An 18,188-nucleotide genomic window follows, 5' to 3' on the forward strand; every position below is an offset into this window, starting at 1 on the left:
ATATAACAGCTCTCTTAGGGGAGCCCTGACCAGGGCCCGGCTCGCTTGGAGCAGGAATGTTGCCTCTTACTTTGTTGGCATCGTGTGGAGCAGAGGAATGTGCAACTCGTCCAACAAGAAGCTATATTCCACTTTTCAAGAAACCTTTCCTCTTGACATGTTCGATCTTTACAGTATATCTTTAATTTTCCCTGAGCTATATTCAAAAGGAAACCCCTTTCGAACCGGACTAAGAAAGCCAGATCTCGTCTTTCACTTGGATTCCATCCCACCACAACGTTCCTCTTCCACTCAAGCTAAGCGTCACATGCCCCTTTCACACCGGCAACGTGTACGATGCCTCCCCACAGGACGCTCAATGTGGCAGTGACGGGAAACCCTGTAAGTGCGACAGGCCAGGAACAGCGAAGACGAAGTAACTCACTAACTTTCTCAGCCGTTCAGGCAGTACAGCTTCAACACATCCCAGCTGGTACGCAACGCTCTGCCGGACAGAATCACCAGAGGGAACCAACCCGATGTGAGGATACTCGAAGTACGCCCGCGACACCAGGGACACCTACGAAGACGTACGCCGCGTGTCCCGGGAGATATGGGGCGGTGCACGCTCTCTCTTCCTGCCTGAAGCACAGTCCGAGGAGGACGAGCATCAAGTCGAGATTGACTTCATTCTTCATTTAGGCATGATTGCTCGCGGTGGCGACCCAACCCAGTTTCGTTTCGAGACCGTCGCAAGACGGGACGGCTGCGAATTGGCGGGAGATGACGGGAAACGTGGCGATTCGGACCAGCTGCAAAACCTGGGACTGCCCGAGACCCTCAGCACGTCGTTCGATGTCGAGACAGCGTGGTGCAAGGTGCAGCAGAAGCATCCTGTAAGTGATTTACTTACCCCGATGCATGTCTTCTGGGTGCGCGAAACGTGCCCACGTGTTTCTTTCTAACAATTGCCCGCCCACCAGGAAGTGACTTGCTGCGTCTCCAGCGATGCAGGTCTCTACTTCTGCGCGTTTCGTCTTTATTCTTCACTAGCGGAGCCGCTGTTGACCGAAGCCTTCCGCGCGAAGAAGGGCCGGGTCCTGTTCCTGCACTTGCCTCAGGCTCACAGCCCGGAAGCAATTCGACTAACTCGGGATGTCACCGTCAGTTACATTACCGCTCTGGTTAACGATCCCATTCTGAGCGGCACATATTCTGGGCTGTCCCTACTTGGCTAGGGTCATGAGGGGTATCATGATGAACATGGCCGGGTACGAGATTCTCCTTGTGTGCGCCTGGGCTGGCAGCCAATCAGGCTCCCTAGACAACTGGCAATGATATGCAATCCTACATTGTGTGCACACACACATAGCACAGCCGGGGACGCAGTGCAGATACCACCCATGCTGTCGATGTCTGCCTCATCGCTCAACCAAAGCAGCACAGACGAAGGCCGCAAAGAGATACAATGTTGCGAGGTAAGCTTTCCGAAAACACCAGAAAGACTTCGTTGGTGTCTATACTTAACAAGTAAACCATCGCAAATTCGCTATATGAAGGTAGTTCACTTATTATACTGCTCGATTGATGATGCAGTTTGGGTGGTGATGGGAAACGGGGGTTGTGACGATACGACAGGTGCGCCATCGCCGATAGCTGAGCTGGGCGACTTCTCCTTGCCACAGCCTCCTCCAAAAACTATGCAGGCCGTGCTGTTCCTGTCTCATTGGCTGACAACACCAACATGACACTCTCCAAGGCATTCTCCAGGGCTAAATGGCCTACAGAGAAAGCTGAGGCAATATCTGCTGACCGTAGTCATCCCCGCAGCTGATTTTCCAACGATGCCTAAAAGGCTCCACGAGCAGCTCGCATTTCCTACCTTGGCTAATTTGAACACTTTCTATCGCACAGTAAATCATTCGCTATCTAATCCATGGCTAGAGCACTCATAGCTGCAGGCGCATTGAAGCCCGAGGTCAAGCTGGGTATCGCACTTTCCGAGTTCTCACAAGCTCTCGATGACAAGTACCGTCAGCGATTTGTGGCTTTGCGTGGGAGCTCCCCGGGACGTCTCAATCCAGCAGAAGTCATACAGGTCACAGAAGAACTCAATCGAAAAGGGGCGAAATCCCCCACCAGACTTGGCGGCCTTCTTCGACGAGGGTATACTCATTTCTGCATCGCATCCAGATCTTTGCCAGCATCGGCGATGTCTGTATCGGTGGCGCTCAAAGTCTCATCGCATCAAATGTATGGTGCGCCATCCGAGTGTGTCTTGAGGTAATTATGCCATCGCAGAACCGCTGCGTCGCCACCTGCTCCGTTTTGTCACTCACTGCAATCTAGTCCACGATCGGCTTCCTGACCTACTTCGACAAGCTGTCAGCCAAACTCATGACTCTGGGGAATTCATGGACTTTGCACAAAGACTTCGCATCGTTATTTCCTCTTTCCCAAGACCTTCAGGCATATACGTCGAGCTACGTGATAACGGTTGTTCGGCTTTGCAGGAAGGCAGTGGAATTCATGAAGCAGTCGACTTTTAAAAAATTCACTGCGAGTCTGGCGAATGCTCTCGAACCCGAATTCGGTCCCATGATCTCTGAGTTGGATCAATGCGGCAAGTTGATTGAACAGCGCTGCAACATGCTGACCACCGAACACCTTCTTCGTGCAGACCAGAGTGCCGTAAAGCAAACCAAGGCTCTGATCCAATCCGTCTCCTCTACGTCCGAAGAACAGCAACGGTTTCTTTTGAAGCAGGGTGTGTTGCGTTCGCTGCTTCCCGATCAAAACGATTTTGAGACGCAATGGCGCCGTCAGCGTCGCAAAGGCACCTGTCCATGGCTATTGAATCACTCGACATACAAGCAGTGGAAACGCGAAAAGAAGTCCTCCTTGCTGTGGATAGAAGGAATACTTGGGAGAGGTAAGACGGTAGCTTTGGCTAACGTTGTCGCCGACCTCGTCTCTCTTACGCAATCCTGTGCGTACATCTTTTGCAGCTCCAAAGCGTCTCGAAGAGCAAGAGATATAATCAGCTGCTTCGCATATCACTTTGTTAGAAGACTACCACCTGAACATCCGCTGTGGGATCGGGTAGCTTCGAATGAAGATGCTGGTCTCATGAGTGTAGCAGGCATTGAGGACTTGATACTCAAGGCATCTCGAGTAGAAGATCAGATCTTTACCGTCATCGATGCGCTGGAAGAATGTGAGCCAGAAGAGGTTGACGATGTCTTCTATTTCCTTAAAGAGCTGATGAAACAACGGACAGTTCTGATATGCTGCTCATGTAGGCCTGAGTCAAACTGCCGGAAGCGTTTCCTCGGCAAGACTGACTCATCCGAGCGGCTATATCTCTCTCTGGACAATGCATCACGATCAGGAGAGATTGAACATTTCATCACCACAGAGATAGAAAAGAGGACTGCCGGCAAGAAATTGGACCAGGATCTCAAAAACTTCATGAAGACACAGCTTGTTGCCGGTGCTCAAGGCATGTAGGTGACGATCCCAAAAGGCAGCACGACATTATCTTAGCTAATTTAGATCTCAAGGTATCTTTGGGTATCACTCCAGTTGGAAACATTGCTTCCCGAGAGAGCGGGCGCTACCACAAGCGTCGGGGATATACGAGAAATACTCTGTCATCTGCCTACGAGCTTACCGGAGGCTTTTGACCATGCGCTCTCGCGCATCACGAATAAACGATACGGTAACAATCCATTCAAGTTGGTAATAGCTGCCGATCCACCCCTGACTCTTGGCGAGTGTCAAGCTGCCTTGATGGTTGTACCAGGCAAAACCACGTGTGACGGGTCTAACCTGCAAAGCGACGCCAAAGCAGTGGTATACTGCTGCGGTGGCAACCTTTTTGCGGTCGATGAAGAATACCAGACTGTTCACTTTATCCATCATAGTGCAATGGTACATCTCGTTTCAGCCTCTTCACGGGAGGAAACTATGACCTTGCATTTTGGGCTGCACGAGGCCGAATCACACCTTAGTGCAGTGTGCGTTACTCTTCTTCACTACGATATCTTCGACCAGAGAGTATCTCGCAAACCAGAGAAAATATCCGGTCTTGAGACTACTCGAAGGCTGCTCGATAGTTCGTCGTCGAGCTCACAGCTATGGACCCATGTCACCCGGCATATACGGTCGCGTTTGAGAGGAAAGCAGATTGCTGACCTCGATATCGGTAGAGTGCATATGTGTGAAGGCATGTGACAATAGTCTGGTTCCAAGTTGGAGCTGCCAGGTTATGGAGCAAGCAAAAACTGGCTGAAACATACATCTTCGTTGGATCCTGATATGTCAACCATCTGGGGACTGTGGGCAAGCATTGTGAAAGGGGAACTTGAACATGTCCAACTGCCGTGGGATCCAAAAGCCAAGCTCGGTTTATTGGATTGGGGGTCCAAACAAAACTACAATGCTCTCATTCTATATTTTCTGTGGCAGGAGCAGAGGTCACTAAGACGACATGACTTCATTGCCCTCAAACGGTTTGTATGGCGCGACCAGTGACAACTGAATGCCAAACCTGCATGGCTGAACGACATTCTGGCAATAGTAATTCATGAGTTCCGATCCATCCACAAGGCCTCGCTCTCGTCCATCGTCCAAGCGGCCCCGTTGCAGCTACTCCTCGAAGTCGGTGCGGACCCGAATGTGCCGCACCACGTCCTGCACAAGACGCCATTGGAAATGCTCATCGATTTACTTCCGGAAATACATTGCGGCGCCTCGAGATCTTCCGACTTCTTGTGCGACTTCCTGGAGCTTCCAAGCGTCTCTCTATTACTTCGAGGCCCTCTGCCATCCGCCCTGGTCGAAATGGCGACGAGGAAGGGGTTTGCGGACGCCAGCCTGCTCATGCTGGAGCAGTTCGATGTCGTAACCCCAGTAGATCAGCGCCTAGACTCCTTAATGGCGCGTATCGTCCATGCTGGGCGAGTCGACCTAGTTTCACGGCTGCTAGACCGAGGATTCTCCCCTGTTGCGTCAAATATCCGAATTATCAATGCTCTTGATTTAGCGCTAAAGCATCGGCAAACGTCCATATTCATAAACGTTCTCAAATGGACGAAAGTGAACGATCCACAGCAGTTCAGTGCAATGAATACGAATGGTCGGTACCGTTTTATGAACAAGGCTGTCGTGTCTCATCAGCCGTTGTTGGTGACGCACTTGCTAAAGGAGGGCTTCGATCCTACCATCATCGCTACCCCTGGCATCGGCAGCTATCAAGCGGCTTTTGCATCACTGGGAATCACGAAAGCTTCCCTTCTCTCTGCTCTCAAGGGTAGCTCTGAACTTATGGAGTTGCTTCGCCAAGCAAGCGCAGGACCGCTTGTACTAAACCACGGTAAACGGGTATCCGGCGCATTGCTTGCTTGTCGACACCTCTGTTCAAATCGGGAGAAGCCTGAGGTAGAGACGGATGTGACATTGGCGATTCTATCGGCATCGCTGAAAGGGCTAAAGAACCGCGCCGATTTGGACGTTCGGGATTACTATGGCAATGCAGTTTTGCACTATGCTATTAGTTGCCGAGAGGCGGTATTGGAGGGCATACTTCAGATGGCGGCAAATCCGAACGTCTGCAATGCCGCAGGGCAGACCCCACTATTCCAGGCCATGCTGCTCTATACCACAACTCTCAGCTCTGCCATGCTGCAGAACACAGTATTGCCATTACTCCAGCATGGGGCTGGTCCGACGTTATCTGCTGTCCGGGGCACTTCTACCATGGCCATGGCAACGCGCTGTGAGAGCACCGAGGCGTTGGAGCTGCTTCTACGCTTTGGAGGAAACCCGAACGAACACCTATTTCGCAACCCAGTACCGGACTCGCAAAAGCAGAGACCAGTAAGCTACACACTGCTTGATATTGCTGCCGAGGCGGGAAATACTGCGGCTACGGATATCCTTGTCAAGCACGGTGCTCGACTGGGGGTAGGCTTAGGCCAAGCCCCGTGATAATTATGGCTGTTGATTATCGAGACCCACGCTAGACGGGGAAACGGGAAACTCGTTGGTCCATAATAATATAACCTCAGATAAAGATTCCCAACGTGACTTAATGCGTGTAAATCGATGAAAAGAACAAGGCATACGAGGCATGTGACAGACGAGGTGCCATGATGCAGGCCAAGCCAAAGCCTAAGATCTCATCCGAGGTGACGTAAGCAAGTCCCCCCATCGAGTATGGATACAGCGAGGTCCCAAAACTTTAGGTCGTCCGATCCAGTCAAATGTTTCAGGGCAGCCTGTGATGCGGAAGACGTGGAACTGTTCGACCTGCTGATTCTCATCCTCGTCAGGAGTGACATGATGTTGAGCCCCAAGGACTCGCGCCAACCCTTTCTACGTCATTATCAAAATGGCCTCCAACTTGACTCTCGACGGCGGCATCGTCCTGGTGACCGGAGTAAGCGATCGAGTATCCACATCAGTTTTACGGTGCTTTACTCAAGCTGATCTCCAGCTTTTGCCGAAGCGGGTGCCAAGGAGGCTGTCTCCGCCGATATCAGCCGGGAAAGTGTCCGGGCTGCGGGCGAGGAGAGCAAGACGGTACGCAGAGTATGCTGAGCACCGTCCTCTTCTCATCCATGTAGACATGACTAGCAACGACAGCGCGTAAGGCTTTGGTCCGTACGGCAGCCACGGAGCTGGGTCGCATCACCGCGGGCTTTCGTTCTCGTCACCTGAAACATGATGGTTTCCACATTCCGGACACGGATCCGGAAGATGAAAGATATTCCATTCATACCATATGGATATTGACGCTTTCATCTTCGTAGTCATCGTCCGATGAATTGTACTCCGGCTCTGATATAACCTCATCGATCCTCGTTGTGTACTCGTAAACTACTGGCTTGTCGGGCGCTCTCCACGCATGACTGTCTTCGAATAAGGGTAGGTATTTCCCGGCTGGCTTTCCCGCGCCTCGGCTATTGCTGTACGACTGTGAGCCCGTGATGACTTCCCATAGTCTCCAGCGGCACCGAACGCCGCCCCAAACTCCAGAATGCGGCTATCGTTCTCGCGCATTAGTGACCAGGCCACCCGCATGATTGTTTCCGATGCACCCTCGGCGAAAATGACCTCGTAAATCCGAAACAGCATGGGTAATCGGCAAGCCCCGGCAAAGAACACCGTCTAGCGTCCCCAAAGGGATCCCCGAAGGGCGCGGCGCGAACTCGTGGGGCTGCCTGGTCGTAGGGGAGTCGAACCCCGGCTGGCTTCCAGCCCGGTCGGGTCCGAACAGAAAGTACCGTAGGAGAAAAGGCTGTCTCGAATCAACGCTCAGTCCAACGACCATGGATTAACCATACACTGGGATAAACGCCCGCCGACGCCGTAAACGTCTACTTAGTATGGAATCAACGCATGGAATAACATTAGAAATCGGAACCAACCATTAAAAGGTTCGTTTAACGTTGATTCCAATTCAGACGTATATTGGATGGTCGAAGAGGCGTTAGTACGTAGCTTTTTAGCAGAGAGGGAGTAATTAGAGAAACCTGGGTGTCTTAGGGACTAGTTAGGATGTGTCCTCATTGCTAACGTATATGTGTCACAGATACTGCTCGATATCCCCAGGCAATATGGTCATCCATGGCAGGTTGAAGACATTCTGTATCCCATAAGAACATTCCGTCCATGCTGTACATCTGTTTTCTCTCCCTTTTATTAGTTATGGCCACCGCTGTCGTTACCGGGATGGTGAGCCCGTGGTCCGGGGCCGTGATGTTATATGGTTAGCGGTGGCCGGCGAGAGAGAGGAATGCTCTGTAGTGTACAATTCACTTGTTCTGCCGAAACGGCAATCAGCTGCATCGAAAGAGGCCCCGATTTGGTATTGAACTGATGTTGAGCAAGATGGGCAAGTTATAAAGGATCTCTAAGCACAAACTGTATTGGCTAGTCAGGCACTGAATCATGTCTTATCGTCCGATAAAAGACCGGATTGTGATCCTTGAGGAGATTACAAAAGCCGCTACACCGAAGCGGCAGGTCGGAAGCGTTGTGGTCCTAATGACGTCTTGGCGGCACCATACAGATCCTTGCAAGACACACCGCAATCTCCGCTATCTTTCGGGTTACACGCTCGCACTCCACGGATTACCCCCGCCAACTGGGCTTGGCATCACCGAAACTCTCCCCAACATACATGCATGATAAGCCTCAACCGGCTACCGAGTCAACGGTAGGGGTTGTATGTTTGCTGTATAATGTCATATTGCATCATACATATAACTAACCTACGCCGTGCCGTTTCTCTGGAAGTTTCCCCTCCGCAACCCGCATATTGCTTGGCTTGCCCTTCAACTGAACAGACGAGGCAGAATGGGTTTCCTCTGGCGTCTTAACTGGGCCTCTGTCCTTCTGGCAAGCCTGGCAACAGCCACCAACGGCCTGCGCGTGCAGATCTCCGTCCAGAACCAGAACGCAGATGCCCTCCTAAACGGCAAGATCGACGGCCGCGTCGTGCTGATGTTCGCGCCCAACGGCACCGACCCCCTGAACGATATCGACGTCACGTCGACCCCAAACCACATGTTCGGCAAGAACGTCTTCGGCTTCGCCGCCGGGGATACCATCATGTTCTCCGGCGGAAGCGGAGATGTCAATGCCACTGGAACGAACGGCGTCTACGGCTTCCCGCTCGTGAGCATGGACGCGCTGCCGGCCGGGCAGTACCGCGTCCAGGCCTTCCTCAACCCGTACGACCGGGCCGAGCGCGGCGACGGGTCGGTCGTGCATCTCAAGTTCCCCTGTGGCGACGGCGCGCCCCAGGTCAACGGCACGGGAAGCCTCGTGACGCCCGCCGTCGACGTCGAGGTTGTGGGTGGGAGCGGCGCCGGCAAAAACAGCAGTACACAGACTATCAGCCTGGCATTCGACAGCGTCACGCCCGTCGAGGCCTTTACGGGCCGCGAGGTCGGCGAGTGCGAGCAGGGCAACTACGCCGACACGGAGCTGCTTAAGTACGTCAAGATCCGCAGCGCCAAGCTGAGCGAGTTCTGGGGCCGCGACATGTATGTGGGCGCCACCGTCCTACTCCCTGCCGGCTACGACGCGGCAGACAACAAAACGCGGTATCCGGTGCTGTACTCGCAGGGGCACTGGCCCGGCGGCCGGGGCGCCTTCAACTACCCCACCGCCACATTCTCTAAGGCCTGGGACGCCGGGATCATACCTGGCGATAACAAAACTGCCACACGCCCGGCGCCGAAGCTCATCCTGGTCCGGTTCCGGCACGAGGCCCCCTTCTACGACGACTCGTACGGCGTCAACACGGCCAACCTGGGCCCCTACGGCGACGCCCTCAACGACGAGCTGATCCCGCACCTCGACGCCACGTTCCACACCGTCACGGCGCCGTACGCCCGCATCCAGGAGGGCGGCTCGACGGGCGGCTGGGTCTCGGCCGCGAGCACCATCTTCCGGCCGGACCTGTTCGGCGCGTGCTTCTCGTCGTACCCGGACTCGCTCAGCTTCCAGAAGCACCAGGACATTTCGCTCTACAGCAGCGCCAACGCGTATTACCGGAACGTCGACGGGTCTCCTATCGGATCCATCCGCGAATTCGGCAGTCCCGACAACGACACCGAAAATGTGCTGGCGACGGTCGAGCAGGAGAACCACTGGGAGCTCGTGTTCGGCACGGCGTCGCGCTCGTCGCTGCAGTGGGATGCCTGGAACGCCGTCTTCGGCGCGCAGGGGCTGAACGGGTACCCGCTCGAGCCGTGGGACAAGATCACGGGCGAGGTCTACCCGGAGGCAGTCACGTATTGGAAGGCGCTGGGCATGGACATGGCCGAGTATATCGCAGACAACTGGGGCTCCGACTCTGGCTCAAGAAAGAACCTTGGCGAGGCCCTCCGCGGCCGCATCTTTGTCTACGTCGGCACCCATGACGACTACTACCTGAACGAAGGCGTCGCCGCCTTCGAGCGCCGCGTCAACGCCCCCGGGCTCGGGGGCCCCGGCTGGGCCAATGTTACCATCACCCCCGGCGCGACGCACGGCGGCAACTACCAGCGCCGCGAGATCTGGGACTATCTCGAGTTCGTCGCCGACTGGATACGGGACCACGGGCCCGAGGGCGCGACGCCGCTGTCCGCCGAGGCGACATCCCCCGAGAACCGGGGGAACCGGTTCGAAGACATCGTGCGCATCGGCGGGCGCGGGGCCGCGCTCGCGCGCCAGGCTGATCCCGTCGTGGAGGTCGGCGGTGGCAGCTCGGCCAAGTGCGGGCCCAAGATCACGGGGAGCTTCGGGCGATGGGACCCGGGGTGCGGCTCGAGGCGCAGTGGGTCGTGGACGGAAAGGCGACCGGAGAGCCGTTATCGGTAGAGCAAGGGGATGTTGCCCGGTTTGCGACTGGAAGCGCGCAGGCCAAGAAGGGGTTCGGGGTAGGCTTACGGGTGAAGGGGACGAAGCGGAACTACGAGGAAGAGACTAGGGAGAGCGATGTGGTCATGGTGATGCCGAAGAGGAAGTAGTAGCGCTATAAATCGCCCATAATGAATAATAGATATTGCTACTACGTACAGGGAGAGGATAATGAAACATGTGAATTGTGAAAGCTGTACTCAAAATGCCCAGCAAGATGTGACCATCGGGGAGGGGGATGTTATATGAACGGTACCCAATGGGAATACATCCAAGTTGACAAGCCATTAGAAGGAAGAGGACCTCATGCAGTATCAGTGAAATTGCAGCCCAATGCTCGAGATTTCTATGGATAACATGCACGAAGAAGTAATGCTGACTCACATTAAGCAGGCCCCCGCGATTGAAGTAATAACTCTTTGCTAGAAAGATGGGCTGAGTGGTGATGGGAAGGCCAGCAGAGAAGCCTAGGCGCATACAGATGCCAAGCTACCCCTATTGATACACTCTAATAAGATAAGGCTTGCTGCCTGGAGGGCATGTGTACCTGGATATATATATATGCTGGTGTAAACGCCCCTCCCCAACCTCGTTTTGACCCGTCTTTTCTTCTTTTCCTCCAGCCGAGCACTTTAACGCCATGGACCAGCCAGGGACTAGCCTCGTGCTCGGAGACCCGCAAACCGCAGGGCATGAACAACCGCAGTCGATCCCTCTCTACGACTGCGAACACTATCCGGCCGGCTTCCATCCTCTGGTACACCCTTACTTGGAAAAGGGAGCCCGTCAGGGCGACAGAGATTACTTGGCGCAGATCCTCCAAGTCTGGAGTCCCCAGATCGACGAAGAAAACGCCATCCACACCGCTCTTTTCGAAGCCATCTACCGAGGCGATGAGGTAGCGGTCCAAATGCTGCTCGACGCCGGCGTCAGTCCCCGCCTGACAGAGCCGTGCGATCCCCATTTCACACCACTCCTGGCCGCATCTCAGGCGGGCCAGCTGGGGATGGCCCCGGCGGTTCTGGAAGCTGCTCGGCCCCGAAGAACGCTTCCACTCCTCGCGACACCAGATCGGCTGTCTCGAGATCGCGGCACGGAACGGCCGGGCCGAGCTCGTCGCCTTCTTGCTCGACGTCTGGGGCGGCTGGACGGCGGCGGAGCGGAAAGGCGCCCTGCACGGAGCCGCGGCGGCGCGGTGGGACGGGTGCGTGGACGTGCTGCTGGCTGAGCCCACGTACGAACAGAACGACCTGCAGGTGGACTTGGAGTGGGCGATTCGCAAACGGAAGATCCTCCCCGAGGACCCGCTCGACCGTCTGAGAAGAAAACAGTTGGGGTGTGTCACCGTAGCCGAGGTGGAGGCCGATGCCAGACGCCGCCAGCGCCGTGTGATCGGCCACCTCGTCGACGCCGGTGCCAACCCAGATGGTCCTGGTCTATATACCACAGATGGGCGGTTGCTTCTCTTCGCAGCATCGCAGCTCGACTATACAGCCAGCATGAGCACCCTCCTGGAGAAAGGGGCCAATGCCCGTATACAAGGCTCGGACGGCGCGACGGCTCTCCATGAACTTCTCCGCAAGAGTCCATCGACCAGCCACCATGGGTTCCAATATGCGCCACAGGACCGGCTGACCGCTACGCAACTCCTCCTGGACCACGGCGCATTGCCCGACGCGGCCAACGAGGCCGGAGAGACGGCGCTGCATCTCGCGGCCCAGTACGGAAGTCTCGAGCAGCTGGTCGCCTCTGCACGCCGTGGCGTCGTGGAGTACCGGATCCGCCGCCGAGGCCACCTCGCGATACGGAGTGGCACAACACCACTACGACCCCGCGGCGGTTGGGGCTCCCGGATGCAGAAGCTCGCCGAGAGCAGCATTGGTCAAGAAGAAAATACTGCTACAAGAAGGGCCAACAAAATGGCGCCGGCAGTAGTGCTGTTCCCGATACGACGCCGCTCGCCTGGGCTATACGCACTGGTGCTATGGATCTAGTTCAAGTCATCCTCGACTCCTTTGGGTCTTCCACAGGCCTACGTAATGATTGAGGTTCGGATTAAATTTATATCGATATCGCGGCCGCCGTCGTTCTTGATAACTGTAGGTATATATGGGGCGATTGCTTTGCTGATGTGCTAGCTTACCAGACCATACTAGACTATAAGGAATTCGTTCTCGGCAAGGGGTTACTGCACGAGGTGAGATCCAGCTAAGTATGAAGATAGGAAGCCTGTGCGTAGGTGCAAAATATATGCAGATATGGCCAGTCCGAAGGACTTTAGAGTAGTCGAAGGGTTCCGCCGGGAACTTCGATGATCTTGCCGATCGTTTTCCTACTGTTTACAGCGTACCATCTTTTTATATATACGACATGTAGGTACGGGCGCCAATCGGCATAACTTAGTTTACTGTTTTGATATTTTCTCCAACCGTTGTTGTAGATGCCTGCCTTGCTATTGGTAGCTTCTCACCAGTCACTTCCCAAAGGATTCCTCAACTAATTCACTTGCGTTTCTATCGAAATGCCTACCCCCCTTTCCCACGGGCTTGGGAGCACGAGTCTCCTATCTCTGGCGCTTGATAGCGAGTCTGAAGTCCGAGTGGCAGACACTACCGTGTCTCGGAAGGGCGTCGTCGGCGCGGCCAAAAGTCTTCTCCTCTATCAATGCAAAGGCTGCACAGAGGCCTATCCTTGTGCGTATTGTGAATCTTATCCTCATGCCGAGTGAGATCGTAGACACGGGAGGCCCCGTGGTTGAAGAAATAATCCTACTTATTAGGAAGACATGTGGGAAGGCGACGATGGTGATGGGATGACCGGGACTGGCAGCATGCTTGAGTATGCGCAGAGCCTTTCTTACTACACCTCTAGCTACAGAGCACTCGAAAAGCGACAGCCGCAACAGTGTTCCTATCTAGACTGGTTGACGGGAAGAAGAGGGTAGTAACCAGAATGGAGCTGGTACCGAAGACCGATACAATATACCATCTTTCGACCCGATTGATTGGTTTGCGCACTAGCACGCGTCTTTGTGGCCATGCCATGCCCCTTAAAGCGATTTCCTAATGGAGACAGCCTGACCGTTGTATATTAGCCGTGTCGTGTCAGATCCCCACACTCGGCGTTGGTCGCACGACCAGCTGGCTCACCCTCCCAGGTCAGCAGAGAGCATGGAAAGTCCCGCATTCCCACCAATTAGGCTGATTGGTGAGTGAGGTTCTACCCAGCTCACCAGAGGATCCTTCATCCTCTCGTGGCTTCTTCGGCCTAATATTTCATGTTTGCTTTTCTGAATTGAGCTGAGTGGGAACCAGTACTGAGCCCCACGAACCGAAAGCCGAGATGCTTGGCGCAAGCGCCTGGGTTGTCGGGCCACGAAGCCTGGGTCGCAGGGGCGGACCCCCTTTATCAACGGACGACGAGGGCCGCAGTTACCTATTGCAATCAGCTCAGTGCGACCAGCCTCGAGTCTAAGCCGGTCCTGAACATGGGTGTCCTTGTGCAAGCTGTCATGGCGGATGACAGGTCACATGGGATGGTAGCGGGATGAGAAGATTGCAACAGTTAATCGCGTGATATAAATAACTCGGTAGTCGAACATGTCGGGGTATATTTACCAGTACTCCTCTTCCTTCACCCTCTAGGGAGATACGCTCCTGTGGCTGCATTTGACGAGCATCGAGACCAAGCAAGTCATCAGCCAAGACACTCTCGACTTCGATCCACCATGCGTTCCACCTTCGCTCTCGTGGCGGCCTTGGCTGCTCACGAAGTTGCTTCCCACGCCACCTTCCAGGACCTCTGGGTCAACGGCGTTGACTACGGCGGCCAGTGCGCCCGTCTCCCGCTGTCCAACAGCCCCGTGACCGATGTATCATCTACCAACATCGTTTGTAATGCCAATAGTGGCCCCGTGGCAAAGAAGTGCCCCGTGAAGGCCGGCGATACCGTCACAGTGGAGATCCACCAAGTAAGTTGCACTTCTCCGGGAAACCCATCAAACGGAGCCGAATCCTATGCTGACACTTCTCCCTCAATGGCAGCAACCTGGCGATCGGAACTGCAACGCGGAAGCCATAGGTGGGGCCCATTACGGACCGGTCCAGGTGTACATGAGCAAAGTGAGCGACGCGTCGTCAGCGGATGGGTCCTCGGGCTGGTTCAAGATCTTCGCCGACACGTGGTCCAAGGGCAGCGGCGGATCGGGCGACGATGACAACTGGGGCACCAAGGACATCAACACCTGCTGCGGGCGCATGGACGTACCGATCCCGAAGGACATCGCGGACGGCGACTACCTGCTGCGCGCCGAAGCTCTCGCCCTCCACACGGCCAGCTCTTCCGGCCAAGCCCAGTTCTACATGACCTGCTTCCAGCTGACGGTCAGCGGAGGCGGTTCTGCCACACCTGCCACCGTTAGCTTCCCCGGTGCCTACAAGGCTAGTGACCCGGGTATCCTCGTGAACATCCATGCAGCCATGACCGGCTACACGGCGCCTGGTCCGGCTGTGTACTCCGGCGGCTCAACTCGCAAAGCTGGAGGTGCCTGCGCTGGCTGCGAATCCACCTGCAAGCCAGGCAGTGGCCCGGCCGAAACTTTGACGTCCTCTCCCCAACCCTCGCAGACAGCAACACCAGGCTCAGGCGGTGGCAACGGCGGCGGCAGCGGATGCAGTGTTCAGGCATACGGGCAGTGCGGCGGCAACGGCTACAGCGGCTGCACGAAGTGCGCAGTAAGTATTCCCCGGCTCAAGCCATCCGAAAGAACCCAAGCTGACTCTGTCGATAGTCTGGAACCTGCAAGGCTCTGAACGACTACTACAGCCAGTGTTCATAAGCCAAGTAGACAAGGCTCAAGTAGTAGTTGCATATTCGGCGCATACATCCTTCGCCATTGGTGGTGTTTCTGGTCATGCACCACCATCAGCCTTGTTTGTGTCCTTCTGCATAGGTAGCTTTAATTGCACATATTCGATATCGGTCCGAGTAGAAGTTGGCGCATTCCCAGTTGCTTCGGTTTTGAAAGGCCGTAAGCGCACATCGGCCCCTTGTACTGTGTATTGTGTTGTTCGAAACTGCGATCATATTCGGAAGCACATGTGTTAGCGTTTAAGTCGTCGAGCAGTGTGCCTTAGAATGCGCCGGACGAGACGGCCCTCGTATTTGGCGTGACTCGTGGCTGGCCAAGTCGGAGGGCGCAGGAGCTAATGCCAACCTAAGGTGAGAAAGTCTTCCACGCTTCGGCTCACAGTCGCTATCGAAAACTCGCAAATTGTAGCTTTGCTCGCTGTTGGCCGCTAAAGGGCGCTTGCAGGCATATGCGACGGAGAAATAAAGTCGAGTTGGCCATCACTTGTAAATAGCACCGCGGGGTTACTGTTTCATGTCGGCTCGCTGGGCGAGGTTCTGGTTCTCCTGTTGTCGGCGCGCCTGTTCAGCCTCGGCGGCGATCTCGTAGAGGAGGAGGTCGTAGGTGGTGGCTGGGCGGTGAAGTCTGATACGAAGACGTAGGTTAGAACGAGAGAGGAGGAGAGAACATTACTGGGCGCTTGCTGCAGAGGTAAACCCAGCGAGCGCAGAAGTAAAGTGAACTCACATGAGTAGCATAGTCGTCACAATCAGGCCGACAAGGATCAGCAAGAGGAGAACCCTCAGACATCTTGCCGAGCGAGGGATAATCATTCCCGTCTGGCTGGTCGATCTGTAATGGAAGCGTGGATGCGCAGGGTGGCAGACACGAAGTCAAAATACTGGAGTCGCCTACGATCGCCTCGAGCAAACACACCCAAAAGGGGGAGGGAAGCAGGACAAGAAACGGGAGTGAAAGAAGAAGACGACAAGATGTAGTAGTAGACCAACCAGTCTGACAATTGGTCAAACACTTGCAATCAGCGCCATGCCGTGTTCGTGTGCCAAACCTGGCGCATGCTTGGGGCGTGAGAAAGACATAATGATTTATGTTGCCAAGACTGGCCTCGGCGAGTCGGTGTCTTTGTTTGTTGGGGCTGACGGGTTGCTAATCATCGTCTTGTTCCTCGGGGCATGTGGGAAGTGAGAGATCAGGATGATGGCGGGGGTAATTTGGGCCATGGCGAAACTGCCATTCCCATCCTTTCCTCCGTTTCATTACTGCGGGCATTGGGCCTGCACAAGGAAGCCCCTAATCGCTAATGCTGGCTAATGCTCAGGGGTCCAAGAGCGCTAGAACAACTTTGATAGCCAATAGCGTCTTCAGGGAAGCCCCGGCCTGTAAAATTAGACGCTCCACCGTTTCTATCCAGCCTTGCCAGCATCAGAGATCAACACCTGGCACCGCGATCCAGCAAGCCAGAAATGTAACCTTGATTACGAGAGACTATAAACACATTAAAGCATGAGGTGCATAACGATAGTGGAAGTACACTATGGAAGTGAAATTTGAGTTATTAGTCAAGGTTTGTACATGTTATGTTAATGGATGTATTGGAGGGTTGGGGGTCCTACTGTAAGATACCTAGGCTGTCAGCCTGCAGACTGGTGGGCACCCAAGCACCGTGCCGTGTTAGCGCCATTCGAGACATGTGCTGTATGGTTCCAATTCTAGCTTCAGCCAGAAGTCCTGCCGCTTGCCGATGATTTCAAGCAGCCCCCCCCCCCTCCCCCCCATCACCAAATTTCTTCTGTACCATCGACATGTGAGCTGCCCGTCGTCTGCCAAATACGACGATCTATAGCCCTTACCATACTAGTACTTCTGTCGTAAGTCATCGTCATTCAGCCGCAAGCAACGTAGGCTTCTCGATTGAGCTTTCTGCCCGTGTCGGATACCTACATTTCGTCACACCTTCAACATCTAATGTTTTCCTAGACCATAGCTGCGCCTAGCCGAGGCCGGGTACAGCCGCCATGCTGCCTCAACTGCGCGCCAAGCGCGTCATCGTTGCACTCACTGCTCTTGTGCTCTTCGTTTGCTCCGTGACTATCGGGAAGAAGCTGTACAACTTTGCCAATCTGTTCGGCCTGTTCCAACCTCATGCGGGTGTCCGTATTACACAAGGGGAAATTGCCCAAGCACACGCCAACGCGACGACGCCTGATCCACGGAAACCTGTCGTGACCAAGATACTGCATCAGATCTTCCACAATTGGAAGGACCCTACTAATAACACCTTACCGGACCATTGGGAGGAGGCACGGCAGACTTGCATGCAACTGAACCCAACCTGGGAGCACAAGGTACGACAGCATTGTGGCTATGGCGCATTGGGCAAGCTCTCAACGCCAACTTCTATGGATTTTGGCTGACACGACGAAATCACTGTAGCTTTGGACAAACGAGAACTCCCGCGCCTTTCTGAAGGAACATTTCGCATGGTATCTCCCAACGTATGATGGCTACAAGTTCCCCATCCAGCGGGTGGACGTGCTGCGATACTTCCTCATCCGGCACTATGGCGGCATCTATCTCGATTTGGACAATGTACGTTGTTTTGTTTGCCTGGCGAGCGCCAAGGCCGCCACCTGTGCTCGCCTGGCTGAGACATTTCGGTCGCTAATCTGATCACAGGGATGCGCTGCAGATTTGATCCCCCTTACTTACTACCCGGCCTTCACCACCGACGGCGGACAGGGAGCCCTGAGCAACAACATCATGGGCGGCGCGCCGGAGCACCCCTATTTCCGCCTGCTCACCGAGCACCTCATTCCCTGGAACTGGAACTGGCTGCTGCCTACGTCATCATCAGCTACAGCAGCGGCCAGTGGTTCGTCACCGCCATGTGGGAGAAGTACCACCGTCTCCTGAACCGGGATGG

General features: G+C 54.8%; 7 protein-coding genes across 7 annotated transcripts; 6 read left to right on the forward strand and 1 right to left on the reverse strand.

The window, feature by feature from the left end:
* Positions 1-336: 336 nt before the first annotated feature.
* Positions 337-1,217, forward strand: PG994_014551 (pyroglutamyl peptidase type I; the record flags this gene model as incomplete). The annotated part of the gene is made up of 4 exons (XM_066865960.1): positions 337-381; positions 437-472; positions 537-875; positions 963-1,217. The coding sequence occupies 4 exons, from the start codon at positions 337-339 to the stop codon at positions 1,215-1,217; spliced, it is 675 nt and encodes a 224-aa protein (XP_066709089.1).
* A 3,254-nt stretch (positions 1,218-4,471) lies between these two features.
* Positions 4,472-5,970, forward strand: PG994_014552 (uncharacterized protein; the record flags this gene model as incomplete). The annotated part of the gene is made up of 2 exons (XM_066865961.1): positions 4,472-4,493; positions 4,562-5,970. 2 exons carry the CDS (start codon positions 4,472-4,474, stop codon positions 5,968-5,970), a joined length of 1,431 nt encoding a protein of 476 aa, XP_066709090.1.
* Positions 5,971-8,343: 2,373 nt separating this feature from the next.
* On the forward strand, positions 8,344-10,356 carry PG994_014553 (uncharacterized protein; the record flags this gene model as incomplete). The annotated part of the gene is made up of 1 exon (XM_066865962.1): positions 8,344-10,356. One exon carries the CDS (start codon positions 8,344-8,346, stop codon positions 10,354-10,356), a length of 2,013 nt encoding a protein of 670 aa, XP_066709091.1.
* A 679-nt stretch (positions 10,357-11,035) lies between these two features.
* On the forward strand, positions 11,036-12,389 carry PG994_014554 (uncharacterized protein; the record flags this gene model as incomplete). Its single annotated transcript, XM_066865963.1, has 2 exons — positions 11,036-11,413; positions 11,466-12,389. The coding sequence occupies 2 exons, from the start codon at positions 11,036-11,038 to the stop codon at positions 12,387-12,389; spliced, it is 1,302 nt and encodes a 433-aa protein (XP_066709092.1).
* A 1,733-nt stretch (positions 12,390-14,122) lies between these two features.
* Positions 14,123-15,232, forward strand: PG994_014555 (glycosylhydrolase family 61-5; the record flags this gene model as incomplete). The annotated part of the gene is made up of 3 exons (XM_066865964.1): positions 14,123-14,365; positions 14,439-15,128; positions 15,185-15,232. 3 exons carry the CDS (start codon positions 14,123-14,125, stop codon positions 15,230-15,232), a joined length of 981 nt encoding a protein of 326 aa, XP_066709093.1.
* A 536-nt stretch (positions 15,233-15,768) lies between these two features.
* Positions 15,769-16,077, reverse strand: PG994_014556 (uncharacterized protein; the record flags this gene model as incomplete). Its single annotated transcript, XM_066865965.1, has 2 exons — positions 15,769-15,889; positions 15,992-16,077. 2 exons carry the CDS (start codon positions 16,075-16,077, stop codon positions 15,769-15,771), a joined length of 207 nt encoding a protein of 68 aa, XP_066709094.1.
* A 1,203-nt stretch (positions 16,078-17,280) lies between these two features.
* Positions 17,281-18,178, forward strand: PG994_014557 (uncharacterized protein; the record flags this gene model as incomplete). The annotated part of the gene is made up of 3 exons (XM_066865966.1): positions 17,281-17,610; positions 17,699-17,854; positions 17,942-18,178. The coding sequence occupies 3 exons, from the start codon at positions 17,281-17,283 to the stop codon at positions 18,176-18,178; spliced, it is 723 nt and encodes a 240-aa protein (XP_066709095.1).
* Positions 18,179-18,188: the final 10 nt, after the last annotated feature.

The sequence above is a fragment of the Apiospora phragmitis genome, assembly GCF_038363925.1.
Source record: "Apiospora phragmitis strain CBS 135458 chromosome Unknown utg000013l:1.0-2965645.0:1.0-2969333.0, whole genome shotgun sequence".
Classification (NCBI taxonomy): Eukaryota; Fungi; Ascomycota; class Sordariomycetes; order Amphisphaeriales; family Apiosporaceae; genus Apiospora; species Apiospora phragmitis.